We start from the raw sequence: 22,970 nt of genomic DNA, 5'->3' as shown, positions 1-22,970 counted from the left end.
AAGATGTTTCTGGTTAGCTGGAGCCTCTTATCTTTCCAGATAAATTTGATCATTGTGTTTTCCTTTATTTCTTGTTTTTAAAGACATTTTTGGTTAATTAGAACCCCTTGCCCTTTCAAGTAAACTGATTATTGTCTTTTCCATTTCTGCAAAAAAGGCTTTTGGGAATTTTATTGGGATTGCAATGAATCCCAATAAAATTGTGATTCCCAAACTGTATATCAGTTTGGGTAGACTCGACTTCTTAACAATATTTAGTCTTCCAATCCATGAGCATAGAATGTCCTTTCATTTATTTAAGTCTTCTTTAGTTTCTTTCAGCAATGTTTTGTAGTTTTCTGAATACAGGTTTTTTATGTCCTTGGTAAAGTTTATTCCTATATATTTGATAATTTTAATCACTACTATAAATGGAGTTTTATTCTGATTTCCTCCTCAGATTGCATATCAGTAGTGTATAGAAACACTATTGATTTTTGTGTATTAACCTTGCATCCCATCACTCTACTGAGCTTGTACATTAATTCTAGTAGGTTTTTTGTGGTTTTCTCAGGGTTTTCTAGATATAGGATCATGTCACCAGATAATAGTGAAAATTTTACTTCTTTCTTTGCTATTTGGGTACCTTTTATTTGTCTATCCTAATTGCTCTAGCTATAATTTGTAGCAAAATATTGAACAATAATGGTGACAGGGGACATCTTTGTCTTGTTTCTAATCTCAGTGTGTAAGCTTTCAATCTTTCACAATTGAATACAATGCTATCTACATGTTTTTCATATGTGCACTTACCATATTGAGAAAGCTTCCTTCTGTTCTTGTCTTTTGCTGTGTTTTAATCAAGAAAGGTGCTGTACTTGGTCAAATGCCTTTTCTGCATCAATTGAGAGGATCAGGTGATTTTTCTTTTACAATTTATCAATGTGGTCTATTAATATAATTGGTTTTCTTGTATTCAATCACCCTTGCATACCTGGGATGGTACCCACTTGACGTGGTATACAGCTTTTTTACTGTGCTTTGGATTCTGTTTACAAGCATTTCTTGAGGATTTTTCTATCTATACTCACAAAAGATATTGGACCGTAATATTCTTTTATCGTAGTATCTTTATCTGGTTCTGATATTAGAGTGACGATGGCTCCAAAGAATGAGTTTCAGAGCATTCTTTCCTGTTCAGTTTTTTTAAAGGCCTTGAGCAAGATTTGTATTACTTCTTCTTTGAATACTTGGTAAAATTCACCTGTGAAGCCATCTGATCCAGGGCTTTTCATCTTTGGAAGGTTTTTGATCACTGTTTCAATCTCTTCACTTGTGATTGGCTTGAGGTCTTCCATTTCTTCTAAAGTCAGGACGGTGATACCTGTATTTCCAGAAATTTGTCCACCTCATCTATATTTTCTAATTTTTTGGCATACAGTTGTTCATAGTATCCTCTTATGAGCTCTCTTATCTCTATTGGCACTGTGGTAATGTGGCCCATCTCATTTCTGATTTTATTTATTTGTGTCTTCTCTTTTTTCACTGTCAGTCTAGCTAAGGGTTTGTCGATTTTGTTGATCTTGTCAAAGAACCAACTTTTTGCTTTTCTTGACTCTTTTGTGGGTTTTTTGTCCTCAATTTCTTTTATTCCTACATTAATCTTTACTATTTCTTTCCTTCAGCTTGGTCTAAGTGTAGGTCTATTCATGTGTATTCTGTTTGGGGTGTGTTGTCTTTCTTGGATATTGATATTTTTATCTTTCATAATGGTAGGAATGATTTCAGTTATTATTTCCTCACATAGTCTTTTTTTAAAAAAATATGGAACGCTTCACGAATTTGCATGTCATCCTTGCACAGCGGCCATGCTAATATTCTCTGTATCGTTCCAATTTTAGTATATGTGCTGCCGAAGCGAGCACCCTCAAATATTCTTTCTGCCCCTTTTCCACTTTCTGGTCCTCTGGAACACTGATAATGCATAGTTTTTGTGTTTCATGTTGTCATTCAATTCACTGAGACCCTTGTCCATTTTTTCCATTCTCTTCTCTTTCTGTTCTCCTTTCTTTTCCAGTTCAGATGTTCTGTCTTCAAAATCACTAATTCTGTCTTCAATCAGTTCAAATCTGCTCTTAAGTGCCTCTAATATATATTTAACCTCATCCATCCTGTCTTTCATTCCCATAAGGTATGTTACTTTTCTTTGCAGACTTTCAAATTGTTTGTTATGCTCACCCATTGCTTTTTTAAAGATTTATTTATTTTATTTCTCTCCTCTTACCCCCCCCCACCAATTGTCTATTCTCTGTGTCTATTTGCTGTGTCTTCTTCTTTGTCCACTTCTGTTGTTGTCAGCGGCATGGGAATCTGTGTCTCTATTTTTGTTGTGTTATCTTGTTGTGTCAGCTCTCCGTGTGTGCGGCGCAATTCCTGGGCAGGCTGCACTTTCTTTCACACTGGGCAGCTCTCTTTACAGGGCGCACTCCTTGCATGTGGGGCTCCCCTCCACAGGGGACACACCTGTGTGGCAGGGCACTCCTTGTGCACATCAGCACTGCGCATGGCCATTGCCTTCTTAATATCCTGTCTCTTTAAGTCATATTTTCTTTCAATTCTTTAAATTGATTTACAAGAATTGCATGAGTATCATTGATTGTTTTAAATCCTGAATCTCTTCAGGATATTTGGTTTGTATCTTTGGGCAGGCCATTTCTTCCTATTTCCTAGTATGGCTTGTAATATTTTTGCTGATGTCTAGGTAACTGATATGTTGATGAATTTACTCTGATGGCCAATTTGCCTCTTTTGCCTATTATTTTTTTAACAGCTCTTTGATATTTGGTTCAACTTATCCTAAGTCTTTAAAATTGCCCAGCTTAAGTTACTGAAAATCATACCAGGGACTCACTAATGAGGTACAGACATTCTCCCAAGGGTGGGGTAAAGAAAGCTCTAAAAGCAGTTTTTGTCAATGTAATTTCCAGACTAGCCAACAGATTGTGCTTGTTGGCACACTGTTCCGTGGAGGTGTATTTCTCCGGGTTTTTTTGGTTTGTTTTCATCTGGTCAGAGCTGAGATTCAAAGTGGACTCCACTAGCTAAATTCATTGAAGAAAATACCCCAGACTCCCCCTTCCTTTTACCTTGTAACAGCTTGCAGGTAAGATGATGTCTGCTCTCTTCTCAGTCAGCTGCAATATGGCAGGGTTAAACCCTCAGTGACTATCTCAGGGGTGGGGGAAGGGAGCCCGTCCCAGTGGCGGAGAAGTTTAGTAACTCACAGTTGGTTGTTTCAGCTTCTTTGTCTCTGTCCCTCACCCTCCTGGGAGTTGTGAAGCACTGCCCTGTTCTGCTGACTCCCAAAGCAAGTCCCTTGGCCAGCTTTTAGTTCTTTCTCCATTGTTTTTGTGAGAGCACTGAGCCTTATCGACCTAATCTGACACCGTGTTCCCACAATCCCTTTGTCAATTTGTTTTTAGACAAGGCTGCCAAGTTCACTCATTTGGGAAAGAAAAGTGTCTTCAACAAATGGTCCTGGGAAAACTGGATGTCTTTATACAAAATAATGAAAGAGGACTCTTATCTTACACCATATATAAAATTTAACTCAACATCAATTAAAGATCTAAATATAAAAACCAGAACTATAAAAGCCCCAGAATAAAATATAGGGAAGCATCTTTTGGATCTTGTGTTGGGTAGTGAATTTTTGGACTTGATGCCAAGAGCAAAAGCAACAAAATAAAAAATAAATAAATGGGACCTCCTTAAAATAAAAAGCCTTTCTGTATCAGAAGACTCTGTCAGGAAAGTGAAAAGTGAAGAGACAATCAACTCAATGGGAGAAAATATCTGGGAATGATATAGCTGATAAAGTTTTAATATTCAGAATACAAAATAAATGGTGCAACTCAATGATAAAAATAAAAATATCCCAATTTAAGAATGGGCAAAAGACTTAAGAAAGATATTTCTCTAAAGAGGGTGTATAAATGGTGAAAACCATAAGAAAAGATTCTCAACATCACTAGCTATTAGGTAAATGCAAATCAAAACCCATGAACATATCATTTAACATCCACTAGAATTATTTTTAAAATCACAGAAAAAGTTAACTGTCGTAGAGGATGTGGAGAAAAAGGAACATTCATTCACTGCTTGTGGGAATGCAAAATGGTGCAGCCACTGTGGCAGACCATTTGGCAGTTCCTCATAAAGCTAAATATGGAGTTACCATATGACTCAGCTATCCCACTACTTGGTATATACACAGAAGAATTAAAAGCAAGGACTCAAACAGATATTTTCACACCAATATTCATAGCATTATTATTCACAAATGCCAAACATGAAAACAACTCAAGTGTCCATCAACAGATGAATGGATAAACATATATGTTATATACATACAATGGAATATTATTCAACTGTTAGAAGGAATTAAGTCCTGATGCATGCAACAACATGGAAGCACCTTGAGGACATTATGTTGTGTTTAATTAGCCAAGCACAAAAGGTCAAATATTGTTTGAGCTCACTGATCTGAACTAATAATAATAAGCAAACTCATAGACTTAGACTCTAGAATCCACATAACCAGGGGACAGGCTGGGGTAGAAAATGGGGAGCTGATGCTTAATTTCTACAGAATTTCTAGTTACTTTGACTGTAAACATTTGGAAATGGATGGTGGTGATGGCAGCACATTATTTTAAGTGTAATTAAGAGCCCTGAGGTATGTCAGTTAATGTGGTTAAAAGTGGAAGCTTTGGATCATGTGTTACTAGAACGCAAGTTAGAAGATAAATCATGGGACTGTGTAACAAAGTGACCCGTGTTGTGGATGATGGAATAGGGTTAATAGTACAAGTTTCTTTCATGAATTATAGCAAATGTATGACATTATACAAGGTGTTAACAATAGGGGAAGTATAAGGGAAGAAAATACACCTAATGTAAACTATGGACTAGGGTTAATAGTACTACTTTAATATCTTTCATTAATTGTAACAAAGGTACCACACTAATGCAAAGTGTCAAAAATTGAGGCATATAATGTCTTTTATAAGACTTTTTTGTAAAACCATAACTTCTCTAATTAAAATAATAATTTAAAAAATTACTTTGGCTAAAATTTAATGGATTGATACAAGTTCCTGTATTGGATGATAAAAACACTAGATATTGACAGTGGTGAAGATTACACAATTTTACGTTTGTACCTAATGTCACAAAATTGTAAACTTAAAAATGGTTGAAATGATTTTTATGTTATGTATATTTTGACACAATACAAAATAAATATTTTAAAAAAATACATTCCCAAAGAATTGTCATTATTTATCAGGTATTTTCTTTTAAGACCCCACTCATGAGGCTGTCTCTACATGAACTGACTCATGTTTGCCCTGGGCAAGAGTAAACTGCCTTTCCTTTGGGGATGTTGGTCAGTGGTTATTTCTGAATGCCATTGTTGCCTGAATCAGGAAAACTCTGGTAACATTTGGAAAACCAAAGAAGCCAGGAGGTTCTGAATTTACCTCTCCTTAAACAATTTTATGTTTAAGATATTTATGAATCTAGAGTTTGCATGCTGAGGACTGCTTTTAGTAGTCATCTTGAAACTAATTGACCTGATTTTTTTCTTTCAGTCTTGCTAAGAATAATCCCTTTCCTTTTGAACAGCCATCAAACGTCCTCAAATTTTCTATGTGTCCTTCAAAATCTCTTTAAATACCTACTATGAATATTTTGTCTTTGAGGAGACATGAAATTCTTTCTGTACTGCCATGTATTTATTTTCCTTTTTTTGTGGTGGCAATTAGAAGAATTACCTGTTCAAAATTTATACCGAAAAACTTATGTTCATACAAACACACACATGAATGTTTATAGTCATTTTGCTTATAATGACCAAAACCCAGAAAAACCAACAAAAATATCCTCCAAAGGTAAATGGATAAACAAACCATGGTACATCCATACAACAGAATATTACTCAGCAATAAAAACAATGAACTATTGATACATACTATAACATAAATATGCCATATAAAAGAATCTTGATATAAAAGACTAAATATTGTATGATTTCATTTTCATGATGTTCTGAAAAAGACAAAAGCATAGAGACAGAGAATAAACAGATCAGCTGTTGCCAAGGGAATGAGGTGGTGAGAGGAAATGACTACAAAAGAACACGAGGGCCCAACATTGTAGTTTCAAACACATAACTGCCCAAGGAACTGAGAGTCTACAACTTCAAGCAATCTAGTCCCATCCATCAGCCACGTGAGATAGAGGCCCCCTCTCAATGAGAGGTGGAGTGGGCATCATCGCAGAGTCCTCAGTATTTGGGAATGAATGATGGACTACAGTAGATTTAAGCTTTCTCCACTATAGTCTTATTATGATTCTAGCAATGGAAGAAATTATAACTTTGATTTGGAGACAGTGGCCACTGGAGGTGCTGAAGGCAGGGAAAGGGAAAAAGAGGTGTGATATGGGGGCATTTTCGGGACTTGGAATTGTTCTGAATGACACTGCAACAACAGATACAGGTCATTATATATCCTACCATAACCTACAGAATGGAGTGGGAGAGAGTGTAAACTACAATGTAAACTATAATCTGTGCTTACTGGCAATGCTCCAAATGTGTTCATGAATTGCAATGAATGTTCCACACTAATGAAAGAAGTTGTTAATGTGGGGAAGGGTAGGAGGTGGGGGGAGTGGGGCATTTGGGAATCCCTTATATTTTTGTGTAACATTTTCTGTAATCAAAGTACCTTTTAAAAAATAAAAAGTATACTTGAAAAAGAAAGGAAAAATAATATTGTTTGTAATACTTTCATATTACCAAAACCTGAAAACTACCAAAATGTTCATAAAAGAATGGAAAAATTACATTAATTTTACATTAATTAATTAATTAAGTACATTAAAAAAGAACATGAGGGAACTTGTAGGATGATGGGAAGTTTCTTGATTATGGTGGTGGTTCCAAAACTGCATGCATTTGTCAAAATATACTGACCAATACATTTAAAAAGGGTGAATTTACTTTATGTAAATTCTATCTCAATGTATCTGACTATAAAAAACAGAAGAATCTCAAATTTATATGGAGAAGAGAAAGAAAGTATAGGATCCTTTCATTTAAATTATCTCCAAATCACACCATCTTTGCCATCTTGGTTCTCACCATCTAAAAACATTGTCAGTTTTCACCTTTGGGGGGAAAGGACCTTAGCTACTCACTTGAATTCCTGGTTGGCCATTCTCTCCATCTTTTCCTGGTTTACCCTAGAGGATAAAAAGAAATGATGGGGCAAATCAAAGTAGTCAATTAGGAAGTCAGAGAATATGACAAGCTTTACTCTTGCCTTGGACTGTATTAAATAGACTTTTTATATTGCAGTATTATAATAAAGAAATATGTTAGTAATGACATTTGAGGTAAAAATATAGGATTTAAGAGGAAAATTTAAAAGTATGTGTGTCTATGATTGCTTGTAAACTGTATTAGAAGTTATAATACTTACTCTTTTCCCTGGCTCTCCTTGCTCACCCTTCTCCCCTTTCACACCACCTGCAGGACCCTGTATATACAAAAATAATTTTACATTGCTTCCTGGGGTGCTATGGATCAACACAAATTTACACTAAATGATGGTAAAGCATTTTAAGTTACTTACTGGAGGACCACGTATCCCTGGAAGTCCAGGGGGTCCTCGGTCACCAGGAAGCCCCTATATATTAAGATGGAAAAGGAAAATAATGTTAAAATTGGGGCATACATATATCTTGCCAAAGACTAGAGAAAACTAGGGACAATTTTAACAAGCTGTACACTCATGTAGTATATACTCAATAAGAAATTTCTAATTCACAGTTGAAATCTGTTAGGCAAGAGAACATGGTTCCATCTTTATTAACTTCAGTAAATTTCTAGTGTATGCACAAACCAAGCTTCAAAGTAAGCAATAAGACACCACTTATTTTTCATTCTCATAAAATATTTTGTAAAAAGCAAAAGTACATAAAATTAAGAGATTTTGTCTGTACAATAAATACATATTCTGGCAGAGAATTAAATATCCTAAACCATATTGATGGTAGAGTTTCAATACAATTTGTCCTTTTCTCTGAACTTTTCTCATTAACATTTAATAGATGAAAAATGCACACACCCTGCTTTTTTATGGGTAGGCTAGCATGCTATAAAAGATAAATTTGACCCCCAAATCTACTCTAGTAGAAGCTAGGCATCAGATTATTGTTTCTAAACCCATATCATCATCATATCATACATTATCTTCCTCCTTGCATATCACTGCAACGAAAAGACCATAGTCCACCTAAGACAATAATCCACCTTAAACATGACCTAATTTTGCATTCATTTTCTCATCATTTTGCATTAAACCAAGAAGGGAACATCCTATAAGTTCAAGGTCTGAGCATTTTACTTGTGTCTAAACCAAATTGCTTCCTATTTCACAAAACGTTTTGCATTCATAATCATCCCTATTCTCTCAAAATACTGAAATTTTTAACCACCCACTGACTCCTTCAGTTTGGACTTCAACACAAGGTGAAGAATATGTTCATCTCAGATTCTCTTGGACTGGTCTGCTAACTCTCAAGCAATTCATTTACCAAGATACTAACCATATAACGGCATGATATATATCTTCCTTATCACTTACCAAACTGATTAGACATCAGAAAGATTTCTATTCCTCAGTCAGTACCTATTTCCAAATGCTTCCCCTAGTCATTTCTACATTGGTCCATTATATCCCTCAAAATTACATCAAAATTTACCATCTTCAGTAAAATTTCCGTAAGTAACATCTTCTGACTTAGAATTATAGGGAATTATTTCATACTGATTCCCTCTCAGTGATCATCCATCCCAGTGTTTCTAGACATTATCTGCACAGGTTTAAAATATATTGGTATTGGTTGTTACACACTGAGATTCTGATGCCATTAGTGTGAAGTACAGCATGGGCAATAGGATTTTTAAGGGTTTCTCAAATGATTCCAATGTGCATCCTAAGTTGAGAACTACTAACAGCCTCTCATCAGACTTATATCCATAACCGCACAGGAAAATTCCTTACACTTTGAGTAATTCCAATAGTTTCAAAGTTACCCCTCATACTGAGTAAAAATTGCCCCCTTGTAATGTATTGGCTGGTCCAAGTATTGTTGCATGGAAACACAAAGCCTGAAAAACTGAAATAAAAGCCCAAATTACTCATGACAGTTGTTTAGCTTAAAAAGAAACACATCATCTTAATTTTTAAACTATAATTTTGCCTATTTCTTTCATCCCACTCAATCTCCACAATTTCTCAAAAATGACTATCTGGTTGTGAGACAGGAATTGCAAATTTACTATGCAATGTAAATTAGGATGTGAACTGTCCTGGTTAGAATTTAAAATAATATAAATCAGCTTGGCACTCCTCTACTATTTCTGTATACATGTAACTTTAGCTATATTTTCCTCCTAAATTTTGTCTGAACTCAGTTTAAAAAATAACTGGCTTTTAAAGTTATTGAAGATGATTTGATCATACACGGAGAAAATCCTAAGGAATCTACTAACATATTAAAACTAACAAACAAACTTAGCAAGGTTGTAGGGTACAAAATCAATATACAAAAGTCAATTGGGGCAGCAGACTTGGCCCAGTGGTTAGGGCGTCTGTCTACCACATGGGAGGTCCGCAGTTCAAACTCCGGGCTTCCTTGACCTGTGTGGAGCTGGCCCATGTGCAGTGTTGATGAGTGCAAGGAGTGCTGTGCCATGCAGGGGTGTCCTCCGGGTAGGGGGCCCCATGTGCAAGGAGTGAACCCCGTATAGAGAGCCACCCAGTGCAAAAGGAAGTGCAGACTGCCCAGGAATGGTACCGCCCACACGGAGAGCTGACACAACAAGATGACGCAACAAAAAGAAACACAGATTCCTGTGCCGCTGACAACACCAGAAGTAGACAAAAAAGAAGACACAGCAAATAGACACACAGAACAGACAACCGGGATGGGGGGTGAGGGGAGAGAAATAAATAGAAAGTCAATTGTACTTCTACACTCTAGCAATTCAAAAATACAATTAAGACAAAGAGTATCAAAACCAAGAAAATATTTATCAATAAATTGGAAAAAAATTCCAAACACATTCTGAAAAAAAAAAACACATTGGTGAAAGAAATTGAAGAAGACTTAATAAAATGGAAATCCTTCCGTGTTCATGGATCAGAAGACATAATACTGTTAAGATGGCAACAATCCCCAGGTTGAACTACATTTTCAATACAATCTCTATCAAAATCCCAATGGATTTCTTCTTTTCAGAAATTGAGAAGCTAACCCTAATATTCATACGGAAGTAGGAAGAACCAAGAATAGAAAAGACAATCTTGAAGAAGAACAGTTGGAAGATCTACACTTCAAAAATTTCAAAACTTATTACAAAGCCACAGTACTCAAGGTGACATGGCTGTATAAAACAGATTTATAGATCAAAGAAATAGATTTTAGAGTTCAGAAGTAAATTCACATATTTACATTTAATTGATTTTGACAAGGATGCTAAGACCATTAAAAGGAGAATAAGTGTCTTTTCAATAAATGATGCTGGGGCAGGTGGATATTCATATTCAAAAGACTGAAGTTGGATCCTTACTTCAAGGCAGACACAAAAGTTAACTCAAAATGGATCATCAACTTAAATGTATGAGCTAAAACTATAAAACACTTAGAAGAAAACATAGCAATATATTTTTATGACATTGTGTTAGACAGTGGGTTTTGTTTTAGATTTTATACCAAAATCTTAAGTGACAAAAGAAAAGGAGTTAAATTGGACTTCATCAAAATTAAAATATTTTGTGTGTCAAATGACATTAACAAGAAAGTGAGGGAAGCGGATTTGGCTCAACAGATAGGGTGTCTGCCTACCACATGGGAGGTCCAAGATTCAAATCCAGGGTCTGATGACCCATGTGATGAGCTGGCCCACGTGCATTGCACACAAAGAGTGCCGTGCCACGCAGGGGTGTGTCCCACGTAGGGGAGCCCCACACGCAAGGAGTGCGCCTTATAAGGAGAGCCACCCAGCACTAAAAAAGCGCAGCCTGCCTAGGAATGGTGCCACACACACAGAGAGCTGACACAAGATGATGCAACAAAATAAGACACAGACTCCAAGTGCTGCTGACAAGAATACAAGTGGACACAAGAAGAACACACAGCGAATGGACACAGAAAGCAGACAACTGCGGGGGGGTGGGTGGGGAAGGGAAGAGAAATAAATAAAAAATAAATCTTAAAAAAAAGTGAAACCTAAGTTAAACCATGGACAATTATAAATTGTTTAAACAGTCCAATTATAAAAATGTCCAAGCATCAACTGCAACAAATGTCCCACATCAATACAAGGAATTAATAGGGTAGTATATTAAGAACCCTGTAATTTATGCAGGATTTTTTGTAAACCCACAACTTCTCTAATAAAAAAAGTAAAGAGTGAAAAACAACCCACAGAATGGGAAAAATATTTGCAAATTATGTCATTGATAAGGGTACCGTATCCAGAACATAGAAATAATTAATACAACTCATCAAAAAAAAAAAAAGACACATAACCCTACTTACAAATGGGAAAAGAATATGAACAGACATTTTTCCAAGGGCAATATAAGAATAGTCTATAAACATATGAAAATATGATCAACATCATTAGACTTCAGGGAAATTCAAATCAAAACTACAATGAGATACCACTTCACAATAGTATGATTATGATAAAAAAAAAAGATGACTATAATGAGTGTTGGCAATGATGTGGAGAAATTAGAACCCTCAAACATTGCTGCTGGGAATGTAACATGGTGCAGCCACTATGAAAAATACCTTGGTAATTTCTCAAAATGTTAAATATGTGACCCAGTAATTACATTCTTAGATATATACACAAGAGAACTGAAAAAATATATCCACACAAAAGCTTATATATGAATGTTCATAACAACATCTAAATAGTCAAAAAGCACAATTTAAAAGTCCATCAACTGATGAATGAATAAACAAAATGTAGTATATCCATACAATGGACTATTAGTCATAAAAAGGAATGAAGTACTGATACATGTTCCAACATGTATAAACCTTGACAGCATTACATTAAGTGAAAGAAGCAGTAACAAAGGACAAATGTATTATTTCAATTATATGAAATGTCCAGTATAAGCAAATTTATTGTGACAGAAAACACATTAGTGGTTGCTCAGGCTAGAGAGGTTGGGGGATCTGAGGAGTGGCAATTAATGGGTACAGGTTTTTTTTTGAGGGTTATAAGTATGTTCTAATATTAGATTGTGGAGATGGTTGCACAACCTTGCTAATATACTTAAAAACCCACTTTATTTTGTACTTTAAGTGTGTTAATTATAAGGTATGGGAATTATCTCTCAATAAAAGTCTTAAAATTTATCTCAAATTCATGTTAAAATTACCTTCATATATAATCATATTCCAGCTTACAACACATTGTAATGGAATGCCACATTAATAGCAAGATTTTTATTGATTTCTTCCCTACCTACTCACCTGATCTCCCTTCTGAAACTCTATGTCAATTGGTCTCTTCTGTTCACTGATCTGCCCAGGTGGCCCAGGTGGGCCCTGAAGACCTTGCTCACCCTGTTTGCAAGATAAAGTAAGACAGGGATGTTTCATACTCTACTAAAGACAATAATATAACTGTAAACTAAGTCAACAGAAAGAAATAAGAGGAAAAAGACACTTCAAAATGACTGTAAAAGGGGAACACTGAGGGCTGAACAGCCAACTTTTCTTTTACTCACCTTTTCACCCTTGGGGCCCTGGAAATTTAAGCCCATATTCCCCTGAAAAGAAAAGTTTTAGTTTAAAATCTCATTAATAATAACAAAAGCAACCTAAACCAAATAAAAGTTGCAAAGAAAGAAGAAAACTACCTTTGGTCCTGGAAGTCCTGGTGGACCAGGAGGACCCTAAAAAAAGAAGACATAGAAAAGGAAAAAGTGTTATATAGTTTTTAAAATATTCTTTGGTGTCATAAAAAGTGAAGATTGCAAAAGCCCTTCAAAATAATATTTTCCAGAAGTGGATGTAACTCAAGCAGTTGGGTGCCCACCTCCCATATGGGAGGTCCCAAGTTCAGTTGCAGGTGCCTCTTAAAGAAAACAAGCAGATGCTGCAATAAGCAGAGCAGATGCTACAACAAGCAGGAAGCAGATGTGACTTAAGCGGTAGGGCACTTGCCTCCCACATGGGAGGTCCCAGGTTCAGTTCCCGGTGGCTCCTAAAGAATATGAGTAGACACAGTAAGTAGACACAGAGAGCAGACAGATGAGGGACCCATCTTGTGGGGGGGGGGGGTCAGGTTGTAAAATAAAATATAATAAAATAAAAGTTGTGTATTCAAAAAATAATTTTTCCTGTTTCACTTTTTCTTGTTGCTTTTTAGTAAGAGACATATATTTATACTGATTAAAATAACCTAGATTAATGTGGAGACCTCTCATGACAGGGTGGAAGTAAGCAGGGGAAAAAGTGGGAGGATAGGTAAAGGCAGAGGTATAGTACCAGTGTCAAAAATCAATACAAGGGAAGTGGATTTGACTCAACTGATAGAGCATCCACCTACCATATGGGAGGTCCAGGGTTCAAACACAGGGCCTCCTGACCCATGTGGTGAACTGGCCCATGTGCAGTGCTGATGTGCCCTAGGAGTGCCATGCCACACACGGGTGTCATAGGGGAGCTCCATGTGTAAGGAGTGCATCCCCACAAGGAGACCACCCCACGCAAAAAAAGCACAGCCTGCCCAGGAGTGGCGCCACACACATGCAGAGCTGACACAACAAAAAGAGATACAGACTCCTGGCACCACTGACAAGAATGTAAGCAGACACAGAAGAACACACAGTGAATGGACACAGAGAGCAGACAATGTGGGGGGTGGGGAGGAGGGGGAGAGAAATAAATAAAAAATAAATCTTTAAAAAAAATCAATACAAAAGTTAACTTCAGCAAACATATCAAATTTTATTTAAAAATTATGGATAAATTCAGGTTCAATAAAACAACTAATACTCTAGTCATAAAAACAAGTGGTTAATTTTTTTTGTAATTTTTTATATCCCCAACTTGTGGCTTTTTGTGTGCTTTTGTGCTCTTTGTGTCCATTTGCTGTTCATTTTTTGTGTCTGTATTTATTTATTTCCCCTCCCCCCTTGTGGCTTGCTTGCTCTCTCCTCTCTGTGTCCATTTGCTGTGCACTCTTCTGTGTTTTTGCTTAACTCCCTTTTTTGTTGCATCACCTTGCTAAGTTGGCTCTCTACGGTGCTTGCAGGCTGGGTGGTGTGCTGTGGTGTCTGCAGGCCAGGCAGCGCTTTGTGGCACTTGCAGGCCAGGCAGCTTTTCACAGGGTGCGGGTGAGCCTGCCTTCACCAGGAGGCTCTGGAATACGAACTCAGGGCCTCCCATGTGGTAGACAGGAGCCCAACTGATTGAGCCACAGCTGCTTCCGAATGTGGTTAATTTTTAAAACTAGTTCTATTTTAATTCAATCTGACTTGGTACATTTAAGAATGTTTCAAGGTTTGAAAAATTAGATAGGCATTTCTCTGCCCAAGTATATCACCTCTTGATCACAAGATCTATTAATTTACATATTATACTTTGGTGGGATTTCTAAGAGTTCAATCACGGCAAAGGGAAGGGGCATTAAAAAGTGTAGAGTGAGTCCCTAAAGTGGCCAAAAGGGTTAAGAAAATTCAATGTCAGGGGCGGACTTGGCCCAGTGGTTAGGGCGTCTGTCTACCACATGGGAGGTCCGCGGTTCAAACCCGGGGCCTCCTTGACCCGTGTGGAGCTGGCCCATGCGCAGTGTTGATGTGCGCAAGGAGTGCTGTGCCATGCAGGGGTGTCCGCCATGTAGGGGAGTCCCAGGCGCAAGGAGTGCGCCCTGTTAGGAGAGCCGCCCAGCGCGAAAGAAAGTGCAGCCTGCCTAACAATGGCGCTGCACACACGGAGAGCAGACACAACAAGATGACGCAACAAAATGAGACACAGATTCCCGTGCTGCTGACAACAGAAGCGGACAAAGAAGATGCAACAAATGGACACAGAGAACAGACAACTGGGGTGGGGGGGGGGGGAGGGGGAAGGGGAGAGAAATAAATAAATAAATCTTAAAAAAAAAAAGAAAATTCAATGTCTAACAACAGAACCAGGGTATACTAACATTGCAACAACAGAATTAGGAAAAGTGCCTTTGTCTACACACTTATTCTTTGGAGGTGGTCTATGTCTAAAGCAAAATAAACAATGAAGTATTATTATCTTTTGCAAAAGAGCTACAAGGAAAGCAGCAATCACAATCTTTTCTGGTAATTTCTTATAGTATTTAGCAAACCTTATTTATTTCATTCAAAATTAGAGGACTAATTGTCATAAGCAATCAATAAAGGTATAATGAAAACTGTCACTTAAATATATGGTTGATAAGAGTAGAGTGCCATGTGAGAAATTACTTTGAAGTTTAATTTTCTCATCCTTTTTAAAGAGGGAAACAGTACACCTCTAAGTACAAAACATGACTTCAGTGAAATCTGGGTATTACATGGATAAAAATACTCAGAATTGATTAGGATAGAAAGTGTGAATGGCCATTGAAGGAAGTAAAGTAAGAGAACTGGTTGCATTTTCAGGGTATTCAGAAGTTTCTACTTCTATTCTGGTTTACACAGATATATTATCCTTTTGAAGTGATCCACTATTCTTACCAATCCTACTGTTTTGTCCCAGGTGCCTAAGAAATGCAAGTCAATATTTTATGTGAATCCCTGTTTTTGTTCTTCTTAAGTAGCAAACCATAGTTTGATAAAACATGTTTCATAAAGGGCTTAGAAAACTGTCAGACGACTTCATGAGATGTTCAGAATCAACTGTTACACTGACATATCAAGAGACAACCAACAAGATAATTTAAATTATTTCCTTTTATGTACCCTCATTTCTTCCATGTGTAAAACAGAAATATTATTTAAGACACATATCATCCACTGTGACATTGTGAAATCTCCCTTAAATAAGAAAATTATAGATAATGAACTTTTAAAATACATTATGTTTTCAAATAATATAAATAAAAGTAATATTTGTGAAAGAAATCCCAAAGAAGAAGAGAAATGAAATTACAGACAGAAGCTTACCATTGAACCTGGTGGTCCTCGAGGACCTATTGGCCCTGGTGTACCAGTGGGACCAACTGGGCCCTGTTAAAGGGAATAAAGAAAAAGATGAAGGAAAAACAAAACAAAACAAGCCCCTCCAACAAGCCCCTCACTGTATCTTACAAAAACAAAATAGATGAAATGTAAACTTAAGTTGTTGCTGAGATTTTGTTTCACTATTCTACAAATCTTCATTATAAGTAGAATTTAAAATGCATGATAAATGGATTAAATAATTATAAAGAAATTAAATAAGAATGGATACAGCATTCATAAATTTTACAGTTTACAGTGACAGATAACAAATGCAGGATAAACACATAATAAGGAAGTTAAGAAACAAAGATGAAAGTGGGTCTTTAGAGGGGCTTTTACGGTAGAAAAGGGAAGAGAAAGACTACTACTTCCAAGGTAGCTTCTATAATTTTAAAATAAAAAATAAATAAGATTAAAGGCAAAGAAGAAAGTGAGAATAACTAGGAAAAAAGATAAAAGAATGATGGAACTGTTATGGAACACAGTTTAGCATCTTAAAAAGTTGAAAGTTAGGCCAGTAATCCAGTAATTCTATTTCTATGTCTAAATCTCGAATTGTTTTGCCAATTTTAAAAAGCCAAAAATAACCCAAATATCCAGTAATAGGAGATCGAAAAAAAATTATAGTATGCTCATACAATGGAATGTTACACAGAAGTGAAACTGAATGAACTACAGCCATATACAATAACATGGATAAATCTTTACATATCAAGTAGAACAACAATTTGCATAAAAATACATAAAATAATGTTATTTTTATAAAGTCAAATTAAATACTGTATTGTTTAGAGAGACAGATATGTAATAAAAGTATTTCTTAAATGCAATTGAAAACTCAGAAGCATAGTTACTTCTTGGGGGAATGCAGAAGGAGGTGATTATATTCAAAATTTGTAATGTTCTAGTAACTAAATATTATTTCATGTTCATTTGTTATAATACTTCATAACTTACAAATATTTTGCATGTATTCTCTTGCATTATTATATTTCATAACTTACAAATATTTTGCATGTATTCTCTTGTATTTTTCAAGTATTACATAATAAAATTGATAAAATATAAAAGATTGAGAAAACTTAGAGTATAGATGTGTGATGTCAAGTTAAGTGAGGAATGAGAAAGCAAATAATGAAAAATTTCCCAGCAGTGTATCTTAGTCATCAAATGTTAGAAAGCACTGAGGTTTTTTGGCAAAGGGATCAATTATTGTGAAATATAACCCACAAGAAATTGACTTCTTAATTGATAAATACAGAAAAGCCACTGCTATCTCTACTCATGTTACCTGCAGGCTTACATATTTTTTTTCTCTATTTTTTTTAAAATGTTACATTAAAAAAATATAAGAGGTCCCCATAGACCCCCCCCCCCCACTCCTCACCCCACTCCTCCCACGTAAACTACTTCTTCATCATCATGGGACATTCATTGCATTTGGTGAATAAATTTTTGAGCACTGCCACACCACATGATAATGGTTTACATTGTAAATTACGCTCTCCCCCAGTCCAGACAGTGGGCCGTGGCAGGACACACAATGTCTAGCATATGTCCCTGCAGTACCACCCAGTACAACTCCAAGTCCTGAAAATGCCCCCACATCACATCTCTTCTTCCCTCTCCCTATCCTCAGCAGCTACTGTGATGACTTTCTCCACATCAGTGCTACAATTTCTTCCATTACTAATTGCAATAGTTCCATAGTCGAATATCAGTAAGTCCACTCTAATCCATACTCTATTCCTCCATCCTGTGGACCCTACCTGAATAAATTACTGGCCTAACTCACCCGAAAAAAAAAAGAATTTTTTTGGGGGGGTGAGTTAGGCCAGTAACTTATTCAGGTAGAGAGGGAAGAGAAATGGGAGAAAATAACAGATCAGGGATCCCAGGTAAAGAGGAAAGAGCTGAAAAGTGATAAAGAGGGCTTATTCAGGTAGAGAGGGAAGAGAAATGGGAGAAAATAACAGATCAGGGATCCCAGGTAAAGAGGAAAGAGCTGAAAGGTGATAAAGAGGGCTGATTTACGGGCTACAATTTCCCATTATAGGTTATAAATGCCACATACTTTGAAAGTTGAAGAAATAAAAATTATGCATCTGCTATAACTTATATGAAGACAAACTTAATAATTAGAAAAAAAAAGAAAGGATGTAGACACTGAGGAAGAAATGGAAGAAACTGCCTTGCCACTGTACATACAGGGCAACTCCTATAACAGTAATGAAAGACAAAACGTCAAAAACAAAGCTTTTCATTTTTTCATACCCCAATTCATTTTTCCTTTATTTAATTTTTCTAAATTACTATGTATTCTAAATCTAACCTTGAAACCCATCACTGTATTCCATTTTTCTATTAATGGAACCTGGCAATATATCAGGCTTACTAATTCAAAGAAGTTTTGGACTACAGAGAGGTTCAACTATGGCAGGAATGAACACTGGAGTGGGGGGTTATTGATAGGGGGGTTCATGGTTGGGAGGGTGTTCTCCAGGGTATGTATACAGGGTACATAAAAATGTTTGGATATTTTCATAGGGGTTTCAGTTAAAAATGACAACTGAAAGGGTGCTTAGTTCCTAGGTAGGGGAGCTCTAGAGCTCTATCACATTCCCCAATGGAACAGCAACAATACCCCAAGTGCAATGGCAAAGACCAATAAAGATGGATGGTCCAACAATGAGCCCTTGGTACTGATGGGCTCTGATAATGAGCCTGTGTGCCTGAAATATGAACTAGGCCTAGAGCTGCAGGGTGCCTAAGAGTTAACTCCTGAGAGCCTATGTTGCTCAAATGTGGCCACTCTCTAAGCCAAACTCAGCATGTAAATGCATTACCTTCTCCCCAGAGTGGGACATGACTCCAGGAGATAAGCCTCCCTGGCACCAAGGGATTACTACCAAGCACCAGCTGATGATGTAACTAGAAAAAGACCTTGAACAAAAGGGTCAACTCAGAACAGCAGAATACCTCAGCCTACATGTAATATCAGATGTTAAAACTGCTTTTTGACCTTCGATAAAAGGCGGAAATGGAAAGGACAAATGAGTTTATATAGCTATGAGTCTCCAAAAAAGAGCTGGGCAGTCATCAGAGGGGTAATGCTTATGCATGCCTCAGCAGGGTACCAGAGACAGCGAAAGTAGAGAGAAACCTAGGTACTAGTTCTTCTAAGGGCTACGGAGACCCACAGGTTCTATGGTCATGGCATATGGCTCTGGAATTCAGGGCCAAGTCAGTCTGTGCTACTTTGTAATTTGTTTTCCTGAGTGTGATGGAGCTGGACTCAGATATTATCTTTCTACACGTGTGTCTCCTGTTACTTTTACTGGACCTGTGGTTGGCCCTGGGGTTGATATATACTCAGGAGACCTGAATTCTGGACTGTCCAAGTTATAGTCAGGCCGTGAGCCTCAGCATACTTGCAACTCCTACCCTCTCGTATATTGGACTTACCCTGGCCAGCTAACAGGGAGGTGAAGAAGATCAACCACCACACCAGAGAACCAAGAGTGCCTACAACTGTAAGCAGGAGAATTGCATCCATCATCCATGTGGAATCTAAGTGCCCTCTTGATGTAGAGGGGGACTGGACTCAACTATCGCAGGGTCCACAGGATGGAGGAATAGAGTATAGATTAGGGTGGACTTACTGTTGTTCTGCTGGGGATCTACTGTGATTAGTAAGGGAAGAAACTGTAATACTAATGTGGAAAAAGTAGCTGCTGATGGTGGGAGAGGGAAGAAGAGATGTGATGTCAGGGCATTTTCAGGATTTAGAGTTGTCCTGGGTGGTGCTGCAGGGACAGATACTGGACACTGTGTGTCCTGCCATGGCCCACTGGGTGGAATGGGGGAGAGTGTCGACTACAATGAAGACCACTGTCCATGTGGTGCAGCAGTGCTCCAAAATGTATTCACCAGGTGCAGTGAATGTGCCATGATGATGGAAGAGGTTTTTCATATGGGAGGAGTGGGTTGGGGGGTGTGGGGTATATGGGAACCTCATATTTTTTTAATGTAACATTTAAAAGAAAATAAATAAATTAATTTTTAAAAATTATGCATCTGTTCCCTGTGCATAAATGTTATTCTTTCACCTTTCAAAGTATGTTCATATAATATGTATAACTGACCATGCTACAAATGATGGTTTTTAATATCTTAAATGGGAGACCTACATTTTGTTTTAATCAGACCATTTACAATAATCAGGACTACTCCCACCACTCTACTGCTGCCCACAGCCTAAGAATAAAAAAATAGAAGTCAAATTCTACTGCCAATCCCACAAACAAAAATTTCCATGGAAAGTGGATAGAAAAGTAAAATAATAAGGCAGAGCTTATTAGAATTCTTTCTGGTCCAGATTGCTTTAATTTCAGGTATAAGGTACAGGTAATATCAAGTAAACTTGATAATTTCTATGACTAATATTGAGGTTACAAAAGGTTAAGCAGAAAAAAGTGATGCTGTGACTTTCTAATTTAATCAAAATATCAAAGAAGAAAATCACTGGATACTTACTTGTATTCCAGGAGGACCTGGATATCCTGGATTACCTTTTGGTCCTGGCAGCGATGACATAATTATACTACCTGGATCACCCTAAAAGAAACCATCAACAGAACTTTTAAGTAACAGTTGTTTTATATGAAAACTGGCAAAAGCACAAAAATGATCCGAAAATTCAATTTGTCACATAAATATACTACTGGACTATTAGGACATCTCAGTGATTAAAATGAATAAATTTGCTTTTTGAAGGAAAATGACAAAGTAGCCAGACTATACTGTAATACAGTAGATTTATTAAGAACCTGTGACAACTTCAGTTACTCATTCTTTAAAAATATTTATTAATATTAAACATTTGCCAAGAATTGTGTCAGGCTCTGGATACGCAGTAGAGAAGAACAAAAACAAGGCCCCATACTCTCATGGAACTAACAGTTTAAGGGGGAATGCATGTAAGTAAATAAAATGGGAACATGTTCTGTTAAGGGCTATGAAGAAAAGCAATATGGTACAGTGAGTCATAAATAATGGAGGAAATTACTTTAGCTTGGGTAATGGAAGAAGGCAATTCAGGCTGAAGTTAACATTTAGGCTGATGGGTGAAGGATAATCAGGACTGAACTGAGTGAAATCAGGAGAAAGGGTGTTAGGCACTGTAAACAGCATGCACAAAGGACCCAAAAGGGGAAGGAGTTAGACACATTCAAATAAATAAATGCAGACCAGTGTGATTAGTGAGCTAAGAGAAACATGATTTAAAAGTAAGGCTGGAAAATGTAGGCAGGGGCCAGAACATGAGGGTCTTGCAGGGCATGGACAGGAATGTGGACTTTATCTTAGGTACAGTGGGAAGCCCTTGAAGGTTTATAAGAAGGGTGATTTTAAAACTTTTGAAATCGTAAAGTTTTTAAAAGATTGTTCTCAGCTCCTTTCCAGAGAATAAATCGGGCTGGGATATGAAAGGTCATAATGAAAATGGGGACTAGTAAAGAGTCTACTGTAGTAGTCCAAATAAGACACAGCTAATATGGTGGCAGCAGAGATTCAGAGAAGTGAATTAATTTAAGATATATTTAAATGGTAGAATTAACAGTACTTAGTGATAGAATGGCGTGAGGAGGTGTGTGGAGGAATTGAAGACGTAAAGACCAACTCAGGTATTTGGACTCACTTAAAAGAGTAATATAAAGTGATACAAAATTTAGAGATGTGGAAGCCAGAGGTAGGAGGAGGTTTATTTTTTGATGAGGGCAGTTTAATTTTAGACATGTTAATTAATTTGAATGTCTTAGAGATATGTTAGTAGAGATGTCAGGGGGACCACTTAATACATGTATCTAACTCAGAAAGGAAGTATGTTTTGGAGATATCATTGTGGGTATTCAGTAAAAACAGTAATCAATATATAGACAAAGCATATTGCAAGGTATGGAAGAGATGAAGGGGTCAGGATCATGTCTTGAGAAACTTGCTAGATAGAAAAGAATAAGCTTGGATACAAGACAGTGGAATGACGAGAGATGCAGAAGAAAAATCAAGAAAAAGTAGTACCACAGACGCCAGGAGAAGAATGTTTCCAGAGGGAGCAAGTGGTTAACTGTGTCAGTATTTATTAAGATGAGTACTGAAAAGTATCAGAAAACAAACCTGAATCTGAGATTCACATTTGGAAGTATATTAACATATAGAAGGTACTTAAAGCCATGGAAACAGAGGAAACCTTTCTGGGAGAGGTTGAAAGAGTACATCTGCTTCTAAAAGTGTCCATTTTAATAAAGAAATGAGTCATTATCCTATTAAAGCTGGATGCTTTCTAAATATTTTATTCTAAATGTTTACCTTCCCTATCATGAGATGCTTACCTTCATACCTGGGATCCCAGGAGGACCCTATTGTTACAAATAAAAAGGATTATTGTATATACATATATACAAGGGGGCAAAGCAAAATAATACAATGCTCTCTAAATAGAGTTCGAAATTGAATAGAGTGATGTAGGGTCATTTCTGGGTGTTATATATGTTAGGATACTTAGAGATGATATTTAAATTAAATATTTTAGAAAATCTTGCTTTGGCCCAGCAGATAGCCATATTACCAAATTCCTTTTTTTTTAATCAT

At 36.7% G+C, this 22,970-nt stretch overlaps 1 protein-coding gene and 1 non-coding gene across 2 annotated transcripts in view; both read right to left on the bottom strand.

The window, feature by feature from the left end:
- Window positions 1-22,970, bottom strand: part of COL4A5 (collagen type IV alpha 5 chain) — a 420,087-nt gene that overhangs the window by 212,450 nt on the left and 184,667 nt on the right. The window contains exons 8-16 of the mRNA XM_058291987.2: window positions 22,712-22,738; window positions 20,859-20,939; window positions 16,266-16,328; window positions 13,002-13,037; window positions 12,870-12,911; window positions 12,613-12,705; window positions 7,683-7,736; window positions 7,530-7,586; window positions 7,246-7,290 (exon numbers count right to left, since the gene is read on the bottom strand). Coding sequence (XP_058147970.1) covers window positions 7,246-7,290; window positions 7,530-7,586; window positions 7,683-7,736; window positions 12,613-12,705; window positions 12,870-12,911; window positions 13,002-13,037; window positions 16,266-16,328; window positions 20,859-20,939; window positions 22,712-22,738 — 498 coding nt within the window. The remainder of the gene's footprint in view (window positions 1-7,245; window positions 7,291-7,529; window positions 7,587-7,682; window positions 7,737-12,612; window positions 12,706-12,869; window positions 12,912-13,001; window positions 13,038-16,265; window positions 16,329-20,858; window positions 20,940-22,711; window positions 22,739-22,970) is intronic.
- On the bottom strand, window positions 1,798-1,904 carry LOC111759020 (U6 spliceosomal RNA). The gene has a single exon (XR_002793119.1). It is a non-coding gene; the product is annotated as a U6 spliceosomal RNA (small nuclear RNA).

The sequence above is a fragment of the Dasypus novemcinctus genome, chromosome X (assembly GCF_030445035.2).
Source record: "Dasypus novemcinctus isolate mDasNov1 chromosome X, mDasNov1.1.hap2, whole genome shotgun sequence".
Taxonomy (NCBI): Eukaryota; Metazoa; Chordata; class Mammalia; order Cingulata; family Dasypodidae; genus Dasypus; species Dasypus novemcinctus.
The sequence above is the reverse complement of the archived record's forward strand: the minus strand, read 5'-3'. Positions and strand labels throughout refer to the sequence as shown.